Source organism: Alexandromys fortis, unplaced genomic scaffold (genome assembly GCF_014885135.2).
Source record: "Alexandromys fortis isolate MF-2015 unplaced genomic scaffold, M_Fortis_MF-2015_v1.1 scaffold_13, whole genome shotgun sequence".
Taxonomy (NCBI): Eukaryota; Metazoa; Chordata; class Mammalia; order Rodentia; family Cricetidae; genus Alexandromys; species Alexandromys fortis.
This window is the reverse complement of record NW_026067908.1, coordinates 11,294,854-11,315,097: the sequence shown is the minus strand read 5'-3', so window position 1 is coordinate 11,315,097 and position 20,244 is coordinate 11,294,854. Positions and strand designations below refer to the sequence as shown.

Sequence of the window (20,244 nt, the reverse complement as noted above, 5' to 3'; positions counted from 1 at the left end):
ATTTATTGATTTTCAAGACGAGGTTTCCCCATGTATTCCTGACTGTCCTGAAATTTACTCTGTAGACCAGGCTGGCCTCTAATTCAGAGAACCACCTACTTCTACCTCCTGAGTGCTGAGATTAAAGGTGTGTGCCACTATACCCAGCTTACCATTCCCCCATTTTAATGATAAGAAAGACCAAGGTACTTATTTCAGTGCTGATTCCCTGGGCCTGAGCAATTTAGCAATACCTGGGGCCATTTGCCTTTCTCTGTCTCATCCCTTGATGGAGGTTGAAGAATAGCAACCTAAGTGCTCACCTGTAAACAGTTGGTTTGAAAATCAAAACCATTGTCAAGATCTTAGAGCTCCTGTGTATTCAAGGTGTTGGTGGTGGGTGGGGTTAGAGAAAGACAGCCCTTAAAAATAGTAGAACTGAAAAGTGAGATGAACATTTATTTACCTGCTCAGGGAGACTGTACTGTAGAATTTATTTTCATTGTTTGCTCTGGTTTTGCCATTCTTAATGGGTTGTTCTGGAGTGTTTAATTGAAAACAATTAAATTCTCTCTCTCTCTCTCTCTCTCTCTCTCTCTCTCTCTCTCTCTCTCTGTGTGTGTGGGGGGGGTGAATTAAAATGGGAAAAAATTTTAAGCTTCAATCTTACCAGCAGGAGTGTTTTTTTTTTTTTTTTAAAAAAAAAAAAGTCAGTGAAAACTTGACTGCTCCATATTAAATTTAGCCAGTCCTGTAATGCAGACACTTCCGTTTGTTGCATGAAATCTGTGCTGGCTCCATTCCTTAAGTTTGGGGTTTAGACCGCTGTGATTGTCATGAAAGCATCCTTGCTTTCTGCCTGCCAAAGCAGTCTGTGGCAGCACACTTCAGAGGTCAGTAGATCAGCCAGCTACAGGGAAGCAGCTCCCCTGTGGTTGAATGCAGTCTGTTTCTCCTCTGCTGACCTTAAAACCCACGCCAGTTACCTTCAGCATATAGGTTCTTCCAGGACCCTCAGTTATTGCTTCAACTTGAAGATATTAAGAAGTGTAGAGTCTGACAAAGAAGCAAAAAATATAAAATGGAAAAAAGAAAGCATTTTCAACAAATGGTACTGGCATAACTGGATATCAACATGTAGAAGAATGAAAATCCATATCTATTGCCATGCACAAAACTCAAGTCCAAATGGATCAACAAAAAACCAACCACACTGAACCTCATAGAAAAGAAAGTGGGAAGTACACTTGAACGCATTGGCACAGGAGACTACTTCCTAAATATAACCACAGTAGCACAGACATTGAGAGAAATGGGACCTCCTGAAACTGAAAAGCTTCTGTAAAGCAAAGGACACAGTCAACAAGACAAAACGTCAGCCTACAGTATGGGAAAAGATCTTCACTAACCCTACATCAGAGGACTGATCTCCAAAATATACAAAGAACTCAAGAAATTGGTCATCAAAAGAACAAATAATCCAATAAAAAAAATGGAGTACAGACCTAAATAGAGAACAGAGGAATCAAAAATGTCTGAAAGACACTTAAGGAAATGTTCAACATCCTTAGCCATTAGAGAAATGCAAATCAAAATAATTCTGAGTCACCTGTAAGAATAGCCAAGATCAAAAAAACTGATGACAACTTATGCTGGAGAGGTTGTGGGGTAAAGGGAACACTCCTCCATTGCTGGTGGGAGTGCAAACTGGTACAACCCCTTTGGATATCAGTGTGGCGATTTCTCAGAAAATTAGGAAACAGCCTACCTCAAGACCCAGCAATACTTTCGGGTATATACCCAAAGGATGCTCAATCGTGCCACAAGGACATGTGCTCAACTATGTTCACAGAAGCATTGTTTGTCATAGACAGAACCTGGAAACAACCTTAATGCTCCTCAACCAAAGAATGGATAAGGAAAATATGGTACATTTACACAATGGAGTACTACACAGCAGAAAAAAAAATGACATCTTGAAATTTGCTGGCAAATGGATGGATCTAGAAAACATCATATTGAGTGAGGTTAACCCAGACCCAGAAAGCCAATTATCATATGCACTCATTTATAAGTGACTAATTCACAATCCCAGAGAACCTAGACAAAAAGAGGACCCTAAGAGAGACATACATAAACCTAATCTACATGGGAAGTAGAAAAAGATAAGATCTCCTGAGTAAATTGGGAGCATGGGGACCATGGGAGAGGGTAGAAGGAGAGGGGACAGGAAGGGAGGGGAGCAGAGAAAAAATACATAGCTCAATAAAAATAATTTAAAAAAAGAAGGGTGAAGTCAAAGCAAAAACTGAACATGAGTGAAATCTCTAAACTCTTGACCACGGCAGATGACTCTGCAATGTCCCTTTGATTTCCATTAGGTTAGTGACTCTGGATGGAGAGGAAGACAAAGAGAACCAGCAGAGGGAGAAGTGTGTGTGGAGACCTAGAGGTGTGAGAGAGAGAGAGAGAGAGAGAGAGAGAGAGAGAGAGAGAGAGAGAGAGAGAGAGAGAGAGAGAGAGAGAGAGAACGCGCTCACTTTGAAGAACCTTTCTGGAAAAGGTCAACAAGGAATTGATTGAACTCTGGCAAAACTGTCTCTACTGGAGATGTGTGTTGAACATACCCAGCTCCTTAACATACTCGTTACTCCCTCTTGTCTCTTTGCTATCCAAACCCAGACAAGTGCATGCTCTACCTGCAGGGACTGGGGAGTCCTCCAGGGCAGCATGAGGCTTTAGGTTCTTTCTTGGAAGCTGGCATCTTCTGGGGAAAGCATGGCCATGAGCGAGACAAATTGTGTACATCATTGTAGTGTTAGGAGCGGTGGGGCTGCGTCCCCGGCACCCGGCTGTCCGCACAGCTAGCTTATGCCCGAAATAATTACATGGAAACTATTATTTTAAACACTGCCTGGCCCGTTATCTGTAGCCTCTTATTGGCTAGCTCTTACATATTAATCTAACCCATATCTAATAATATGTGTAACCCATGAGGTGGCTTACCAGAGAAGATCTTAACCTGTGTCTGTCTGGAGTGGGAGAATCATGGCGACTCCTCTACTAAGCTTCTTTTTCCCAGCATTCTTTTCTGTTTATTCCGCCTACCTAAGGGTTGGCCTATCAAATGGGCCTAGGCAGTTTCTTTATTAATAAGAAATCACTCCCACATCACATTGTCACTGTCTTGATTACATGAAGCTCAAGTTCCCAGCAGAGCCCCAGAGAGAAGCCTACCAGACTCAGCTGTGGTGGCTGCAGGTTGGAATACTGTGAGCGCGTGGGTCCCCAAGATTCATCCATTCATGTACCATCAGAGTCGACTTCTCAGAGGCTGAGCGCTACTGCTTTGGGCTTCTGGGGTATTAAGGAATGAAGACATATTACACAAAGCTATCAACGCTACTACATTTCCAGTGTTTCTACCTGACAATGAGAGTCTTACCATGGTCACGTCATGTAGGTGTGCCCTCATCCTAGCATTGGTCTTAAAGGGTCACATTCAAAGACTACACATATCATGGCGGTCCTTTATTTGTATCTGTTCTTAAATTTCTTATGTGTAAGAGATGTGTGTGTGCAGAGGGCAGAGGACAACCTTGTGGAGTTAATTCTTTCCTTTCCCCTTTGTTTCCGGGGGTGAAATGATCAGGTTTGATCCATCACACAGGAAGCATCTTCATCCACTGATCTATCTGCTAGATTCAGTGTGTTCTTTCAGTGAACTATAAGTTGAAAGTTTTACAGCAAATAGCTTTTCCTCCCTTTTGTGTTACTCGATCGCTGTGTCTACATAAAATTTCATTGAGAGAGACAATGAAAAGGCATAGGTTTGGGGTTCTTAAGGACTGGTGTGTCCCAGGCAAAGGAACAGAGTGCCTGCCTGCTGTTGCCGCTACTCCATGGTCTCTGTTGAATGCTGAGACTGGGGCTCCTGGTTGTTTTGGGTTGTTTGTTTGGGTGGCATGTCCCTTCTTCGGGCTTGCTGTAGGGCATCTGCTGTGGTGGTTGCTTGTGCCTCCCCCACCTCTGCCTCCTTGTGTTCTTTAAGGATGAGATCGTCCTGGTTCTTCCTTCACACAGTCTCCCTCGCAGCTGGACTTCAAACTGTGTCAAGTAACAGAAAGCAGAGCTGGGTCATAAATGTCAGGCAAATATTTCTGGAACATTGAGATGGTGAGTGCTAACCCTGGGACACAAGGAGTTTCTCAAGGCCTTCTCCAGCTGCTTGAGATACCCAAGGACCTTGATCCCAGAGTCTATGACACTGACTTTGGGAAGCCTCTTGTTGTATGAGGAACATATTCTCACTGCCGGTATTGGATATGAGACAATGGAAGTTTGTCACACATATGCCTGCTCTTAGTCTTCTCGTTTGTAAATCAAGGATGAACCCAAACCTCTCCCAGTGACATTACAAACGAGAGTGGCTTTCCCCCTTCCTTCCCCTTCTCCCTTTATCTTTAAACTTGAGCTGGAAGATGCACGGGGAGAGTCATTTCTGTGGTGACTGAAGGCTTAGAAAATGCCCTCCTTCCCAAGTAGACTAGTAAGTGAACAAACATATTTCCACCTTCTCCTCTTCCCTCAAACACTGTTTTACCTAGAACTGAAAGGGTACTGGGAATTTTGGACTGAAACAAAACTCAATACAAGGCTACCATGACTGACACTTCTGGGGATTCCCAATACAAATGCTGATTTGAAAAGTTCCCTGGTACAGGACTTCCCAAACTGGTTAACAGGCCCAGGTGCCTTAATGACTCTTGCATAAGGTGGCCTGCCCTGGGCCTGTGGCCCAACTTGAACCAGTTGTTGGCCGAGGAGAGCAAGGAGTCAGTAAAGCAAACCTAAGATTCCTTGCCTGTTAGAGTATGAACAACAGTGAGTGGCAGAAAACCAACACAGATGCAGTGTGTAGTACATAGGTGGTCTGTGTGTTCACGCCACATTCCCCAGTGATAACTAAGCCTTTACCACAACAACAAAAACAGAGATATTGAAATAGCTTTCACCCCCTTAAAGTGGGCTTGACAGGTTTGTGCAAATGATCTAATTGTGTAGTCCTTCAACAACATAAAAAGAAATGTTGGTTCCTTTAGCAGTCACTTCCCAAAGAAAGTGTCTGGGAGTTAGTTCAAGAACAGCTATATAGACTGGTTTTCTCTCACTAGGTGGTTATCAGGCTCAGGCAGAAACCAAACCTTGGGTTTGGTTGTATAAAATGCTGCGCTATGGCTCTCATCTCCATAGACATCAGTCCACAAGTCTGGAGGAGACCTGCTGATGCGAGAACTTCCATCAAGGTGGTCCTAGGCAATGTGCCTGCTAAACCCTCAAGAGCCCTATACTGGGAAGCCTTTCCAATAGAAAGGGAAATGGAGCTGCTGGGCATTTAAGCATGTGTCTTAAATGGCACAATAAGTGCATACCAGGAGCCAGAGTCTAGCCTCCTGGCTTCCAGAATCCATGCTTACTCTGCCATACTGTCCTCCTTTCCAAGAACGCATGCCAAATTCAATATTTACTTGGTGGGGAGAATAATTTGATGTTCTGGTTTCTCCCTGTTCAGGAGTTTTAGATAATTTCCCTTCCTGTTCCAACTGGCATTGTGGAGTAAATAAATATGGTTTCGTTTTGAATCTGGTACACAGTACAACCAGGTTTTTTAAATTACATGAGAAATTTGCTTGGTATTAAATTGAGTAGTGGCAAACTGAAAGCTGGGCAAATATTGGGTTCTGTTTGATTGGTGACTTCATATGCCTTCACATACCTTTCTTCTATGTCAAATGAAAGTCACACCACATCTTATTCATTAAACATTTGTTCAATATGTCTATCAGTGATTGTGCCAAATGCTGACTAGTCAGAGACACTAACAACAGTCTTCATATTGCCACGATTAGCTGGACCCTCTCTGATCTAGGCAGTGGACCCCGTAATGCTGGTAGCACACCTAGGAGACTACTCTGACTATCCTGCCCCACTTCTTTGGGTTGGGAGGCCTGCTCCTTGAAAACCTGCACAGAGTGTACACAATTTACTCTGAGATCGTTGCAGTCTGGATTACTCCAAGGCCCAGATCTCATTCCCTGTGTTAGGACAGCCTGTGTGGGTGAGCAGGAAAGGTTTCGCCCCTCTCTCAGGGTCACTGCGCATGCTCATGAAGAAATCTGTGTAACAAAACGTGAAATGAAAGTTCTAGTGGCAATCATGCCAGGAGGAGATCTGCTTTGCTCCTCTTGGGTGGACCTGGGAAGTCATCTCGGGCCGCTCAGATGCCTCTTGCCAAGGATGCTGCTTAGGGAATGGGTGGTTGGGGTGGAGTCGGGTGGGAAAGAGTCTCTTCCCCCACCACCAGTACTCTGCCTAGCTGGACTTCACGCAGGGGGGACTGTGGGAGGACCGTTCGCTCAGGACCAGGGCAGGAGCCTTGTTTATTGAGAGTGCTAGCTTGGGAAGGACCAACCCCTCTGGAGCATATGACCCAAAGGCAGTGAGTCTACTTCCCTGACCTCGTAGTGCCCAAATCTTTGGGTCAGATGAAACCAGAGGCTGAGTTGTTTTCTAGTCAACCGCTCTCTTCCAGGTACTTAACTGTCAAGGTGTGCAAATCACTGAGAGGGTCCCAACTATAAGCAGGTTTCTGAACAAAGGACCCTGGTTTGATTTCTGGTACCTACATGGTAACTCCAGTCCCAGGGAATCTGCCACCCTCTTCTCAACTCCTTGGGTACCAAGAACATATGTGGCACACATACTTATATGCGGGCAAAACACACATACACAGATAATAAAAATAAATCTCTTTAAAAATTAGAAATGAAGGGTGGGAGATGTGCTCAGTGGTTAGAGCACTTGCCTAGTGTGCTCACGTTCCTGGTTTACTCCCTAGTACAGGGCGTGGGGTGGTAGTGGTGCTGAATTCATGAGCAAGTGGCATTTCCTGAAAGATTTTCATGACAGGAAGACTGGGCTCACACGTCTCAGGTGGAATTTCAATAAAATTCCAGTGTAGCTGTAGAGTGGACATTTTAGACTCCTAGTGTTTTGTAGAATCTAACTCAGCTTCTCAATGTAGCTAGTTTTTGGAGGTGGTCTCACTGTGTAGGCCAGGTGGCCTCGAACTCTTATCTTCCTGCTTCAGCCTTGCAGGTGCTGGGGTTGCAGATTTGTACCACCACTCCCTGGAAACCAGCCAAGTGGGGGCGAAGTGACTGTCCTGACAATAGGACTAGTGTGGATAGAGCCACACACTGTCACTGTTCTTTAGGATCTGTGTGAGTTTTGCAGGATGGTTGTATTGGAAGAGCACCTATTTCGCCTTCTTTTGCGACAGAGTCTCACCCATGTAGCCTAGGCTTACCCAGAACTCATTATCCCGCTGCACCGTTCTGAGTGTTGAGATTGCTTCCTGGACCACCATGGTCAGCCTAAAGCATCTATTTACAGAACATATGTATCAGAATCACATATGTAAGAATTTTCTTTTTGGATACTAAATTAATGGACATTTGAAAAATACATAAATAATACAGTATTCAGGGCTGGCAAGATGGCTCAGTGACTAAAGGACTTGAGTTTAATTACCAGAACCCACATAGTGGGAGGTGAGAACCAACCCCAACGAGTTGGCCAACTCTGACTTCCAGATATGTACACGCACATAGATAGATAGATAGACAGACAGACAGACAGATAGATAGATGATAAGTGGCTTTTTAAATAAAAAGAAATCTCATATTCATGTCAGAATGCAATATTGCAACTTTGTTTAAATTCCAACAGTTTTCTGTTATTTGAAAATTTTTTTAAAAACACTGTTTCTCAGTCTCTTTCCACACTGCAACCTCTTACAAGCACTGTCGGGACAGCAAAACTAATAAGGCAGATTCCATAGAGGGCCATATAACCTTATGGAGGAGATGAGGCACTTGGGAAGCTGCAGATCCATGTCTCACTAACCGATGATTCAGATCACTTGAGTCCTGGAGTTGTCGAAGGCCCTGGGGATGCTAACCCTTGGGTTTCTAAATGGACCACATATATTCTGTGTTTATAAGAAGACTCAATATGAGCTTCATGAAGTGGGTCTCTGGCTCTAAGTATGTGGACTGTAAAGACCCATTTCACCATTTCCTTCCCTAGTTAAAATCCTTTTTACAGCTCCTTTTTTCTTGGCAAATACACATTGGTTCGATTCTCCACTTAAAAACCTCACTAAGTGCCCATTCTTTTGCATAATTTCTAGCTCTTCTACCTGACTTTCAATCTTCCAGTCTAAATGTCTTTTCTGTTCCATTTAGTTTGGTTTCATGTCCAGTCCGCCCTGTGAACCGAGGCTGTTGTTACCATATGTGTCTTTGGTCATTGTTGGTTCTGGTCCTCTTTCTAGAATATAAGCCTTCCCAGGGCAGAAGTACTGTCCTGTTCTTTGAATACAGGCCCAGGATGATCGGGTCCTTTAGAAGGGTTTTCCTGAGGCCCAGGGGCCTGAAACAGACTCCACACAGTAGGAATGCTCCCCTAGGGTCAGAGACAGCTCCCAGCCTGAAAGCGGGGCTTAGTTGATACTTTCTTCAGTGATTCCTACTGTGTGACAGACATTCTCAGCAAATGCTCGGAAATGACTTTTTTCTTAAGCTCTTTTCCTCTATTGAAATCCCATACCAAAGTCAAGCCCCCACGTGGTTTTCTTCAGTGATCTTCTCCAGTGAACTCCAACAGCACACAGCCAAGCAGTCAATGTGGCATTGCTCCCCTCTCTTCCCTCCTCCACCTCTTTTAAATTAAATTCCCCTCAGGGTGAGGGTGGGAGTTCCCTGACTGCACAGAAACCCCCATCCCCATCCCCCATCCCCATCCAATGACTTTTCACTCTTCAAAAAGGACTTGGTTGGCTAGGATTTGGTTAAACACCAGCATCTAAATCTGGAAGGTTAAGCACTTCAGTTTGCCATTCCTATTATCCTTTATGGAAATCTATGCCTTTATGGTTTGGTGTGGTTTTTCACAGACAGAACGTGGAAGGTTTATGAACTATTAAAATGCTACGCTCAAGAATAAACGTGTGGTTATTAAATACCCTCGCCTTTCAAGGTGAAGCAAAATGGAGCTGTAGGGGTCTGGCTGTGTGAGGGGAGTGGACGCTGGCACCTTTGCAGAGCATCTGGGCACCTCTGCTTCCCATCTCCAAGCGGCTGGGCTGCCATGCATGTTGTCATGAATATTACTTACAGCAAGTTACGCCGACCGCGGGCTGAATCTGTCCAACGCGTGGACTTGATTTGCTCTCCTTTATTCCCTGTGAAAGCCCAAATAACCACAAAAACAAGCCCAGGGACCCCTGGGAACCTTCTTTGCACTTCAGGAAGTGTTTGCAGCTCGGTCTGTCCCCTTTGTTCTCAGGGTTCTTCACCCGCCAGCCCTCTTGGTTTTGAATACTCCAACAGGAAATCAAAGGATCACAACTGGAAATTTTGCAGGCTGAGACTGCTTTCTAGTTTCCCTGCTAAGTCAGAGTGCCTGATGTTTTCTCTTTCCCTGTAATTCCCTCTGAGTGGCCCTAAACAGGCAGCCCTTTGTGAAGGTGACACTTACCACCAACTTGTGACTCACGCACATATTTTACTATTCAGGGTTCTTGTTGGTTTGAAGGGTATGAACGTGAAAGGCATCAGACCAAGGAATTGATCGTTTGTGTGGTCTATCATGATGGTGTTGTTTTTGTTGTTGTTGCTGTTGTGTGTTGGAACTGAGCCTAAAGGTACCAGAAGAAAAAGAAATTGAGGTTCAAAGACTGTGTTGTTAGATTGCTCAGAGAGTTTAAAGATTTTTAAGACAATAAGGGATTAATGTTTTTTAATCTTAAGGATAAAATGATAACTTCTTTTTGCTAGCTGGTTGAGCAAACAGCCAAACTACAATAACCATCTGTGTGGTTTGATAAGTTAGATTACCAGGGACACGAATCATTTATGCTAACCATGTATGTGTACTATAGTGTGACCAGGAGTCACGGCCTAAACTAATTTCTAGAGAATTAGCTTTGGAGCTAGACACTCAAGAAGCCTGGAAGGAAACGAAGTAAAATATAAACAACGTTGGTTTTCCCTGGGCAGCCCGACAGATTTCTTTCTTCCTCCCTTAAGTGGATTCAAGTTTTCTACAAGAAGAGTGTTTCTTTAACTGTTAACTTGGCTACAGGAAAAATACAGAAGGGAACACTCCCGTCACCTCCCCATTCTACCGACGGTATGTGGGCATAGTGGGTAGATAGCTCCAAAGAGGGTTTTTTTGCTTTACGACTAGCATGGAATAGCTGCCAGCAAGACAAAATTTGTCATGTTTTGAGAAGATTAAGCACAGTAGGATAGGCGGACGGTAGTAGAGAGGTCGGCATGGTGGTGAGCAGTGAGCACAGCGTAGTCAGGGTATTCCGAGTGCATTCCCGGTTCATTTGCATCCTGAGCTGGAAGTGTTCATTTCTGCAAGGTACTAGCCCCTGACTACTGTGAGCCTCATTCATGCTTTAGCCATTCTCATTGCTTATAGCAAGTTTGCAAGAAAGCAAGTCAGTCTGCGGGGCTGTACCTGGGGTGTAATTGATTTGTGCAAGGCCATCTGCTGGGGCCCCCTTCACTTGTGTTTTAAATTTTCCAGCGCAGGGTTTCTTTCTCCAACAGTTTTTAGTCACTAGGCCTTCCCCTTTGTTAGGAAACGACAGCAGCTTTGTCTGGCTCCTGCCAGGCACTGTGGTGTTAGGATTGAGTTTTTATGGCAAGGGGTCAAGTGTGAGCCCCCGTGTTTTATTTTCTCCCCTGCATGTTCTTAACTGTGATGATCTAGTGAAGATGAACTTTTTTTGTGGGTTCTGTTTGAACCTCTGAATGCAAACCCTACTTGGAGTTTGGCTTGTCTTTGAAAAAACAAAGTGTGTAATTTTCTTTGTTACAAAGGAAATATGAGAGGAGAAGGGGGAGGGAAGAAAATGTATGTAAATTCGCCGGTCACAGGCGAGCCCTACTCTAATTTGATTGTGCCTCAGTTTTACACAAGCTGTCTCCTTTTATATGCACTTTGGAATGAGTCTTGCTTTGCAGCTGGATTTGACCGCACGTTTCCTAATGGTCAATTTGAGGAGAATTAAACCTCAGGATCTTACTGTCTTCATCTATAAAACGAGGGAACAATACAGGAAAAGCTGGGACCCCTTGAATGGCAAAGGATTTCTCTCAGTCGCAGTGAGCATCATTCAGAGAGCTGGAATAGTGGACAAAGCAGCTAGCAGAGCCACCCAAAGACAATGGCTTCCCGGTCCTTTGTCTCCCAAGGTCCTAGAGTGATTTTCCCAGACAATAAGAGGGAGCATTTAGAATGGGATTTTATTGTGAGGTTATGGGTGACGACTAAAGAGATGAGAAGCAGAGGTCCTGCATAGACTGACTCCCAAGAGATGGGCTGCCAGCAAGTTGCTAGTCTAGGGGTTTTTGATGAGACATTTGGCAGAAGCTGGGATGAGGCAGAGAGAGGTGGATTGGTCAGTCTGGTCACCCCACCCATAGGATGTCCAAGTGCCTCTCAGACTTGATCATGTCCTTGCAAATAGCTTCCAGGCAATGGTTTTCATCTAGGGGGGCATAAAGGGAGAAGAAAGGTAACAAGAAGTCAGAGCAGAACCCTTCTGGCATTCTTCGCTTCCAGCCAGGAAAGAACTAAGGAATTTTTGGCTTCTGGCAAAGGACAAGAGTCAGAATTGGAGGTCCCGACCAGTTTCTGTTCCTGTTGTCGTCACTCTGAAGGGCTGTGGTAAATATTGTGAATATTTTTGAAATTATGTGTTGTAAAATAGCTGAAGGCCCTCCAGTCCCTTGTCATCTAGATCATAACATTGTCCGTAACACACCCCCACACACGGAATGATATTGTTTATTTAAATGCTATTTTAAAGATACAGTAACACAAGTCATTATAAACATGCTTTTGACAGCCTCGCAGGCCTTGTTTCCGGTTTGTTCCTTGTTGTTGGACATTTTGTTGACTTTAAAGTTTTATTTTAGGGGGTAGCCTTCCCAATATGCTCAGCAAACTTTTTCAAGTCACGTGTCCAAAATGAGCAAGTTCAGGGATTAAAGAAGGGACTGTTTTTGCAGCAGCAGGCTTGTGACCTTAGGGCTCAGAATGGTCATCAGCCTCCTCCGAGAACGCCTTTCTCCTGGGCCTTCCAGGTGTGTAACTGTGATGTCAAACAGTCTGACCAAAATCAGATACTGTCTGATCCCGGGCTGAAGGGACCCGAATCTGGGAAAAGATTATTCTTGGAGTACACCTACATTCCATTTCCCCAAAGCACTCTGTTGAGTCACCCTGATTCATTTCCCAGTGATTTTGGAATTTTTTTTAAAACTGGTGGTACTGGGGCTTCAGTGGTTCCTGGTGGTCTGCTTGCAGAGATAACAATGTTAGTCTTTATTTTCCTCTTCTTTGTCCACTATCCCCAGAATCACAGCAACAGATCCAGAGCCGGATGAAGCCGTTAGTGAGCTGTCGGCCATATGGACTGGCCACAGAGACCCATAAAACAGCATGGGACTAAGGTTTGCAGTGAAAACACAGCCCTTAGTTTCTCAGCAAAGACCAGGGAAGGAGAGCCGCAGCATCTCATTAGGCTTGGTGGGGTATTTATTTCTTCCCCGTGGCATGGTGCTGTAGCTTTCATTTAAATGACTTGTTAAAATTTGGCGAGGCAGGTAGTGGAGCAAAGGTGGGGCCCGCTGTCTGGACTGACCGCCTTATTAAACACCCTTGTAATTGTCCCTCTTCCAACAAATGAACTCTCTTGCCATCTGTTAAGGCTAATTAAATAGAGTTGAGGAGGGTGGGGGCAGCTGTGAGTTAAGACTAGGGATCAGTAGACTCTGGAGTTAGAACCATGGAAGGTCAAGGCTGTAGCTAGGCTTTGGAGGGAGGAAGGATGGAGAGAATATGAGAAGGGATATGTTTGATTTTCCCCCTTCTATCAGACAATCCATAGGAGGAACTGCATTCAACTGATACTCTGTATGTCTGTCTGTCTGTCTGTCTGTCTGTCTGTCTGTCTGTCTGTCTGTCTGTCTATCTATCTATCTATCTATCTATCTATCTATCTATCTATCTATCTATCTATCTATCTATCTATCTATCTATCTATCTATCTATCTATCTATCTATCTATCTATCTATCTATCTATCTATCTCTATCTACATCTTTCCGAGACAAGAGTTTCTTTGTGTAACAACCCTAGCAGACCTGGAACTTGCTCTGTAGCCCAGGCTGACCTCAAACACACAGAGATCCTCCTGCCTCTGCCTCCCAGGCATGTGCCCACCCAGCTGTATCTTTTTCATTCTTAACCTTGCACGGAACATCGTTTAACGGGGAAGGAAGGAGACAGGCAGTGCTTAAGAGTAGAATGTGTAAAAGGTAGGTTGTATTAAATTGTGTTATGTTTAGAATATGTGGGTCCAATGAAACTCGAGTGAAGATACCTTTTTAATTGCAGAAAATTCAGGTTTATATAGCACTATCAGGTGAGAATCGGAAGAATTAAGAGTCATTTAAAAAAAAATTGAAAATTATTACATGCTTAAAATGCCTTGGTGTGATTCCTATAGTGCATCAGGGTGGGCTCAGGAGACGGGCTCGGCGGATTATGAGGTGTTTCTCGTTGGGGCAGCCCAGGATCATCCACTTTAAGGGACTGAATTTATCTTTGTCTTGTTAGGTATTTATGGTAGTCCAGTAGTAAACACTCTTCCTTTTATAAATACAGTTTTGAATACATAGGAGAACATTTGGGGTGTGTGTGTGTGTGTGTGTGTGTTTCAAAGAGACTGCCTGGAATGCATGCTGAGCGTAATTTTAATGAAGTAAAACATATTGGGAAAAAGCGCACAGCTTTAAGGACTGAACCGATCCCCTGGTCAGTAAAGTGCTTGACTCACACGTGTGAGAACCTGAGTTACATCCTCAGCACTCATGTGAAAAGCCAGGAATGCTGGTACTAGCTTGGAACTTACATTTTGGGGCCAGAGGAGGTTGAAGACAAGAGATTCTTGAGACCTGCTAGCCAGCCAGCCTAGTCTAATTGGTGAACTCCAGTCCCATGAGACCCTGTCTCAGAAGGAGAGGGGTGGTGTTCCTGGGGCTGGCACCTGAGGTTGTCCTCTGTATGCTACTCACGTGTGTGCACGTGGGCCCTTGCATGCACATAAACACTGGTGCACAAACTATTTAAATAGTTTTAAATATTTATTTAAGAGAGCACAGCTTGATAAGTCCTCATAAAATCCAATAATCAGCACTCAGAGTGAAAACCAGAGTGTAGAACATCACATTTGGTCCCTGGTGGGTGTTGGCTTGGGCACAGTGGGGCTGGTTGGCTTCCTGGGAGTCTCCCACTGGAGAACCCCTGCCGTGAGAAAACAGTGAGTACACTCACCACGACCTGACATCGCTGCTTCAGTTAGGTTAATTCTTAATGAAAATGAACTAAGCATCTTTTTGAAAAGGAAATTATAGAAAAGTCTGGAATATAATCTGGGATCACGGTGAGTGATGATGTCATCTTAGGCTCTGCAGAACTAGAAATTTAAGGCTGTAATTTCCTTCCACCTGAACCCCTACGCACACATATACATAAACACACACACCCATACACATACACATACACACACACATACCCATACACACACGCCCCCACACCCATACACACACACCCATATACACACCCATACACACATGCCCACACACCCACACAGCCATACACACACACACACATGCCCACACCATACACACACACCCATATACACACACACACACACACACACACACACACACACCATCCTGTTATCTCTCAACTCAACTGGGATGGAATCTAGGGCTCCTGTCAGGCAGGTACGCTCTCATTATACCACATTCCCAGCCCCATAATTCTCTTTCAAAAATGAGACACGTTTTGGGATTCAGAACCCTGATGCCCCTTGATGCTCCAGCGAATCTGGAGCCGAATTAATATGTATGAGAAATGACGAATTAATGGATTAATAAATTCTAGTTAAGGCTTGCCACCAATTAAGTTCCAGACGTGATATATCTTGGTAATAAATTTGTTATGCAAAACTTAAACAGCCAGGGAATCCTAAGGAGAGGAAAGGCTAGGAGTGTGAACTCTGGTGCCACATGGCCTGGCTTCAAGTCCCAGCCTTGCTGTGAGTGGTTTTTGATCAACATTTTAACCCTCCAAAGCTCTTGGGTTTTCATCTTTATACATAGAGTCGTTTAAAAAAAAAAGGCACACAAGATTCCATGCATGCATTGCACTAGGTTTTTATATCTATGTGTTGGGATAACAGTGGTATTTATTGGTCAGGGCTGGAGAGGTGGCTCAGCAGTTAAGAGTGCTCAAACGAAGACACGGGTTCCTTCCAGAGTCAGGGGATCCAACACCTGGACTCCGTGAACACCTGCACTCAGGCCCACCTGCCTTTACACAGGCACACAAACGTGCACTGAAATCAAAAGAAAAAACTTCAAATTATAGTGTCTGTCACGAAGGAGTTTTTATAAAACCATTAAAGCTGGATGAAAAGGGTGTTAGAGAGGCCAAGGTGAGAATTCAAGGCAGAGGTCAAGGCCAGCTTGGGCTACACGCTAAGTTCTGGTGCACACAGTGAAACCCTGTCTTAAGACACAAATGACTGCCAAACAGAAACACATCAAAAAGAAATATTAACACATGGAATATGCTCAGATATTTATCCCATCGTAAGCGTTCTGTAAATCTTAACCAGTGTTGTTATTAGGAGCCCTACAAGAAGCCATGAAAACATTCCATGAAAACCCGATAAGACGGCTCAGGGTGTAAAGCCGCCTCCCGACAAGCCCAGAGAACCAGCTTTTATCCCTGGGACCTACTTGGTAGAAGGAGAGGACTAACTCCCAAAAGTTCTCCACACACACGCACGCACGCACGCACGCAAACAGGGGATAAATAAAACAAACATAATTTAAAAGTTTGAAAAGACAACATTCCTCTTGCAGCATTATTTTGAGGCTAGGCAGGCGTGGCAGCATGTGCAGAATGCACGTGGGGTAGGATGGGTGGTATCGTGATCATTTGTTCTAATTTTCCAAGCTGAAATTCCATGGCTGTCCTTCTGGGTGCTTGCGCTCCCCACCCTCTGCTCCCACCTACCCGCCCCCCCCCCAAAAACCCAGGCCCTGGGTCCTTCCTTCATTTGCATTCTGTTTAGGTTGCACTGGGACTTGATGAACTTGGCACTTGCCTTCCCGCCACAGCCACACAGGTGTGTTGGGCTGTCTGGGATGCTTTCCCAGATGCTGACAAATGCTTGGCAGCCGGATAGAGAGGAGAAACAAAACGTTGGCTGGCATCTTCAGATCTGACCCCTGATTCATCTAGAGAGCTTCGTGGTACCTTTGAAACTTTTAAGGCAAATGATGAGGCCCCACCCCTTCTCCATCCCTACTATCACCCCCCCCCCAAGCTATGTACACAGCTTGGCTTTTCATCTTCAAGTCTGTTAGGTATTCCAGTTGAGTCTCAAATGTACAGAGATATTTTAACTTCAGGTGCTGTGTGGAGGAGTGGGTGTGAGGTAGGCAAGGCAGGACCCTGCAGAAGGTGCCAGTGGGTTACAGCCTGGCCCGGTGTCTTCTCTTGAGACCACACATAGTTGGCAAGTATCTTTATTACTCTCCTGAGGGGCTTGCTTGGGGAATGGAGGTGATAGATAATATGGGGTGGGTTACTGGCCCGATCGGCACATGAGAGGATATGGAAAGAATTCTTTTCAAAGAGTTTTATTACATTAGATGTCGGAGCCTGTAAACAATTACAGCATTCAGGGAGTGCAGGATTTAAATGAGAAGCACAACTTTGCCAGATTACGGCAGCCGGATAAAATGGCATGGGCTCCGGAAATCTGTAATTAAATGTATTTTTTGAAAATGAAAAATATAGTGTAACATCTGGTTTATTTCACTACAGTGCTTGGGTAATGCTTAAATAAATAAGTCTGACTGACTTTGGCTGATATTTAGGTTACTCTCTAAAAATCGCGGTATTTTAATTAAACTCGTTTCTATTTGAATCTGTCGATGTTGCAGGCAACAGATCGTTCACACACATATAGAAAGTGAGTGGTAGAAAACCTAACGTTCATTTTCTTTCTCGTTGCAGCGGATCTTCAACTCCTTGGTTTACACGGAGAAAATCTCAAATGGAGAGAGCGAAGTCCAGCAGGTAAGACGCTGTGGGTCAGGGCACCTTGGCTTGGTCTTGGTTTTCCGTGGGGCTCCTTCCTGGTAGTCTCCACTAGAGGTACCTCTTCCGCTCTCCTACTTACATGGAGTCTTCCTGGATAATGGTGACCCTGACATTTCAGGGGCTTAGACACCGTGGCTGATTGTCAGCCATTCCTGGGGTACCTTGGAAGCTTTTCCTTTCTCCATGAACATCTGTGAACTTGCCAGATTTGAAACTAATGAAATATGCTTCATCTGATGTCGAAAAATAGGCACGGAGGCTTTGAAATAGACTCCCATTCTGGCATCTGTATGCGCTCACTCTTTGGCCATGACAAACACCGTGTCGTGGCCCCATCCTCCGCCCCCTAACACACGCGCGCGCACACACGCGCACACCACACACACACGTTTTAGATTGTCGGTTTTATGTAAGAGAATCCTAATAGCTTCCTCATGAAGCTCTGACGGTGAAGTAAGTGGTCAGGCCAGTTCGAACAGAGCGAGCTCATCTTTAGCATTGCAGAAGCTCCTGCAAGTGGGCTTCATGTGCGTTTTCTTTCCTCTTTCTAGAATTCTCCTCCGCCTTTTCCCTTCTGAATCTTCTTTCAGTGCTCTGTGCAGTCAAGATACTTAAAGGCCAGATCCTGTTTGTTTATAGCTAGCTGGCATTGCTGGCAATGCCTCCTGCGTGAAGACATAGTATTGGTGAGCGTGAACATAAATAATTAGCACGGGATGAGAAGATTGGTACAAAAGGAGGAGGCTTTAATTTCAGCTGATCCACCGACTTCGTCCCAGCCTGACCGCTGACAAGTAACTTGAAGCTAGGTTTGAAACTCCAGTGAGAAACAGAACCAGGCTCCAAACCGGGGTGCAGCAAAGGGCTTGCCCAGGACAAAAAGACAAATATAACAAAATGCATCATGATGTAAATTCTGAGGTTTTTTTTTTTTTTTTTTTTTTTTCTGTTCTTTTATTCATGGAGACAGCTTGACCCAATCTGAGCTTTTAAAGCGCGCTCTCAGAAGAAAGGTTTTGCGTCAGGGTGAAGTTCTTAGGGCTAGGTATTTATTTACAATCGAGTGCTGTGGGCTAAGCTTAGCATTTCCTGTTTATAGGTGGGGGGGCCGGTGGTAGTCACTTTTAAGTGGCAATGCAGGGCTCGTTTTTCCTAGTTTGGATACTGTTCAGGATGAATAGCCGGAAATTGCTGTTGGTGTGCCACACTTGAGTCTTGTCTTCCTAAGTCCCGGCTTCCCGAGAACTAGAAGGCACTTCAGAATCATTCAATCTAGAAGGGTTGTTATGGACTACGTTTTCTACACAAAGCCTGCTCGCTAGAGGAGCTGTTTCTGGTAGACACTGCTATTTGATAACCCTTTAAAGAACGCGATCTGGGGTATCAGGTTGAGCCTCTTCTCTTGAAGTAACAGATACAGGTTCTTACAGGGGCTGTTTCCGAACGCGCAGCTGTTTTGTGTTTTGGGGGCTGACATCATTGCTAGCCCGGCTATGAGCAAGCTTGGAAGCCTTCAGTATAATTGCTAGAAATTATAGTAACTGTTGGAGCACTTACAGAACACTGGTGGGAGGCCATTTCAGTATATTGTGGCCGGGTAACCTTCAGGAGCAGTCTGTCCTACCAAAGGGGAGGGAACCAGGGCCTCAAGAGGTAAAAGAAGTCACCTGTACTCATGACTATTAAGTAGGAGGATAAGTTTTTAAAAATCTGTGAGACACAAACACACGCTGACTGTTCTTTTTGACCGCTTACTTTACTGTATACTTTCACTCAAAACAGACATCTCTGCTAAACCGCCTTCCCCTGAAAAGTCCACCTGACAGAGAAGCCCCCGTCTGTCCCACCTGCCTTCTCTCTGACTGTCCCATTGTTCTTTCCTAGACTGAACCAAGATGTACTTATCTTTAACTGCTCCAATGCAGCGCGCACACACCCCACTGCCTGCCAGAGCACCCCCAAGCAAAAATGGCCTTAGGGTTTTCTGTCTTCTCTCTAGACAGAAGAAAATCGCATCCTTATTGCTCCACCTATAATATACACAAGTCCTGAAATTTTTCTTCTGTATCATGAGTTCTAGCTCATTTCAAAACTGTTAATAAAAGTCTAAGGTTGCGTGTTTGCTGGACCATCTGTCACTTCCCTGAGATGATTCGCCTACAGCGTTCCCCATTTTATAGCGAAAAAGACTCCTGATTAAGAACTATACATAGTGACTGATAAGGCAGCCCAGCAGGCAAAGGCACTTGCCCTGCCCTGTTAGCCTGACCCTTTGAGTTTGATCCCCAGAACCCACATAAAGGGAGAAGGAGAAAACCAACTGCATGGAATTGTCCTCTCACCTTTACAGATGGGCTATGACACAAACCAACACCTCCAAGCCGCCCCCCGCCCATTTACAGTATTAATAATTAAAATAATTTCAAGCAATTAAAAACTCTGGACCCTATGATACTAGACAATGCCCAGGAAAATATCTGCAGGAACGTGTTCATCTCTCATGATTCCGCTTCTGTAAAACCTTCCTGCCACGGTCATTTGCACTTGTATCTCCTGTGAGCTTCAGAACACTAGGAACTAATATTTATTTTTATTTTTGTCTTTTTGTTGACTTTTTGAGACAGGGTCTTGGAACTCAATTTGTAGACCAGGCTGAGCTCGAACTCACTAAGATCCACCTGTCTCTCTTACACCTGTCAGAATGGCTAAAATCAAAAACACCAATGATAGCCTTTGCTGGAGAGGTTGTGGAGAAAGGGGTACACTCATCCATTGCTGGTGGGAATGCAAACTTGTGCAACCACTCTGGAAAGCAGGGTGGAGGTTTCTCAGGAAATTCGGGATCAACCTACCCATGGACCCAGCAATACCACTCTTGGGAATATACCCAAGAGAGGCCTTATCATACAACAAAAGTATATGCTCTACTATG

At 44.5% G+C, this 20,244-nt stretch overlaps 1 protein-coding gene across 3 annotated transcripts in view; it reads left to right on the top strand.

Annotated features, from left to right (window-relative positions):
* Cachd1 (cache domain containing 1) overlaps window positions 1-20,244 on the top strand; it is a 235,074-nt gene that overhangs the window by 67,000 nt on the left and 147,830 nt on the right. For all 3 annotated transcript variants that reach the window (XM_050136118.1, XM_050136119.1, XM_050136120.1), the window contains exon 2: window positions 17,226-17,288. In XM_050136118.1, the coding sequence (XP_049992075.1) occupies window positions 17,226-17,288 (63 nt within the window). The remainder of the gene's footprint in view (window positions 1-17,225; window positions 17,289-20,244) is intronic.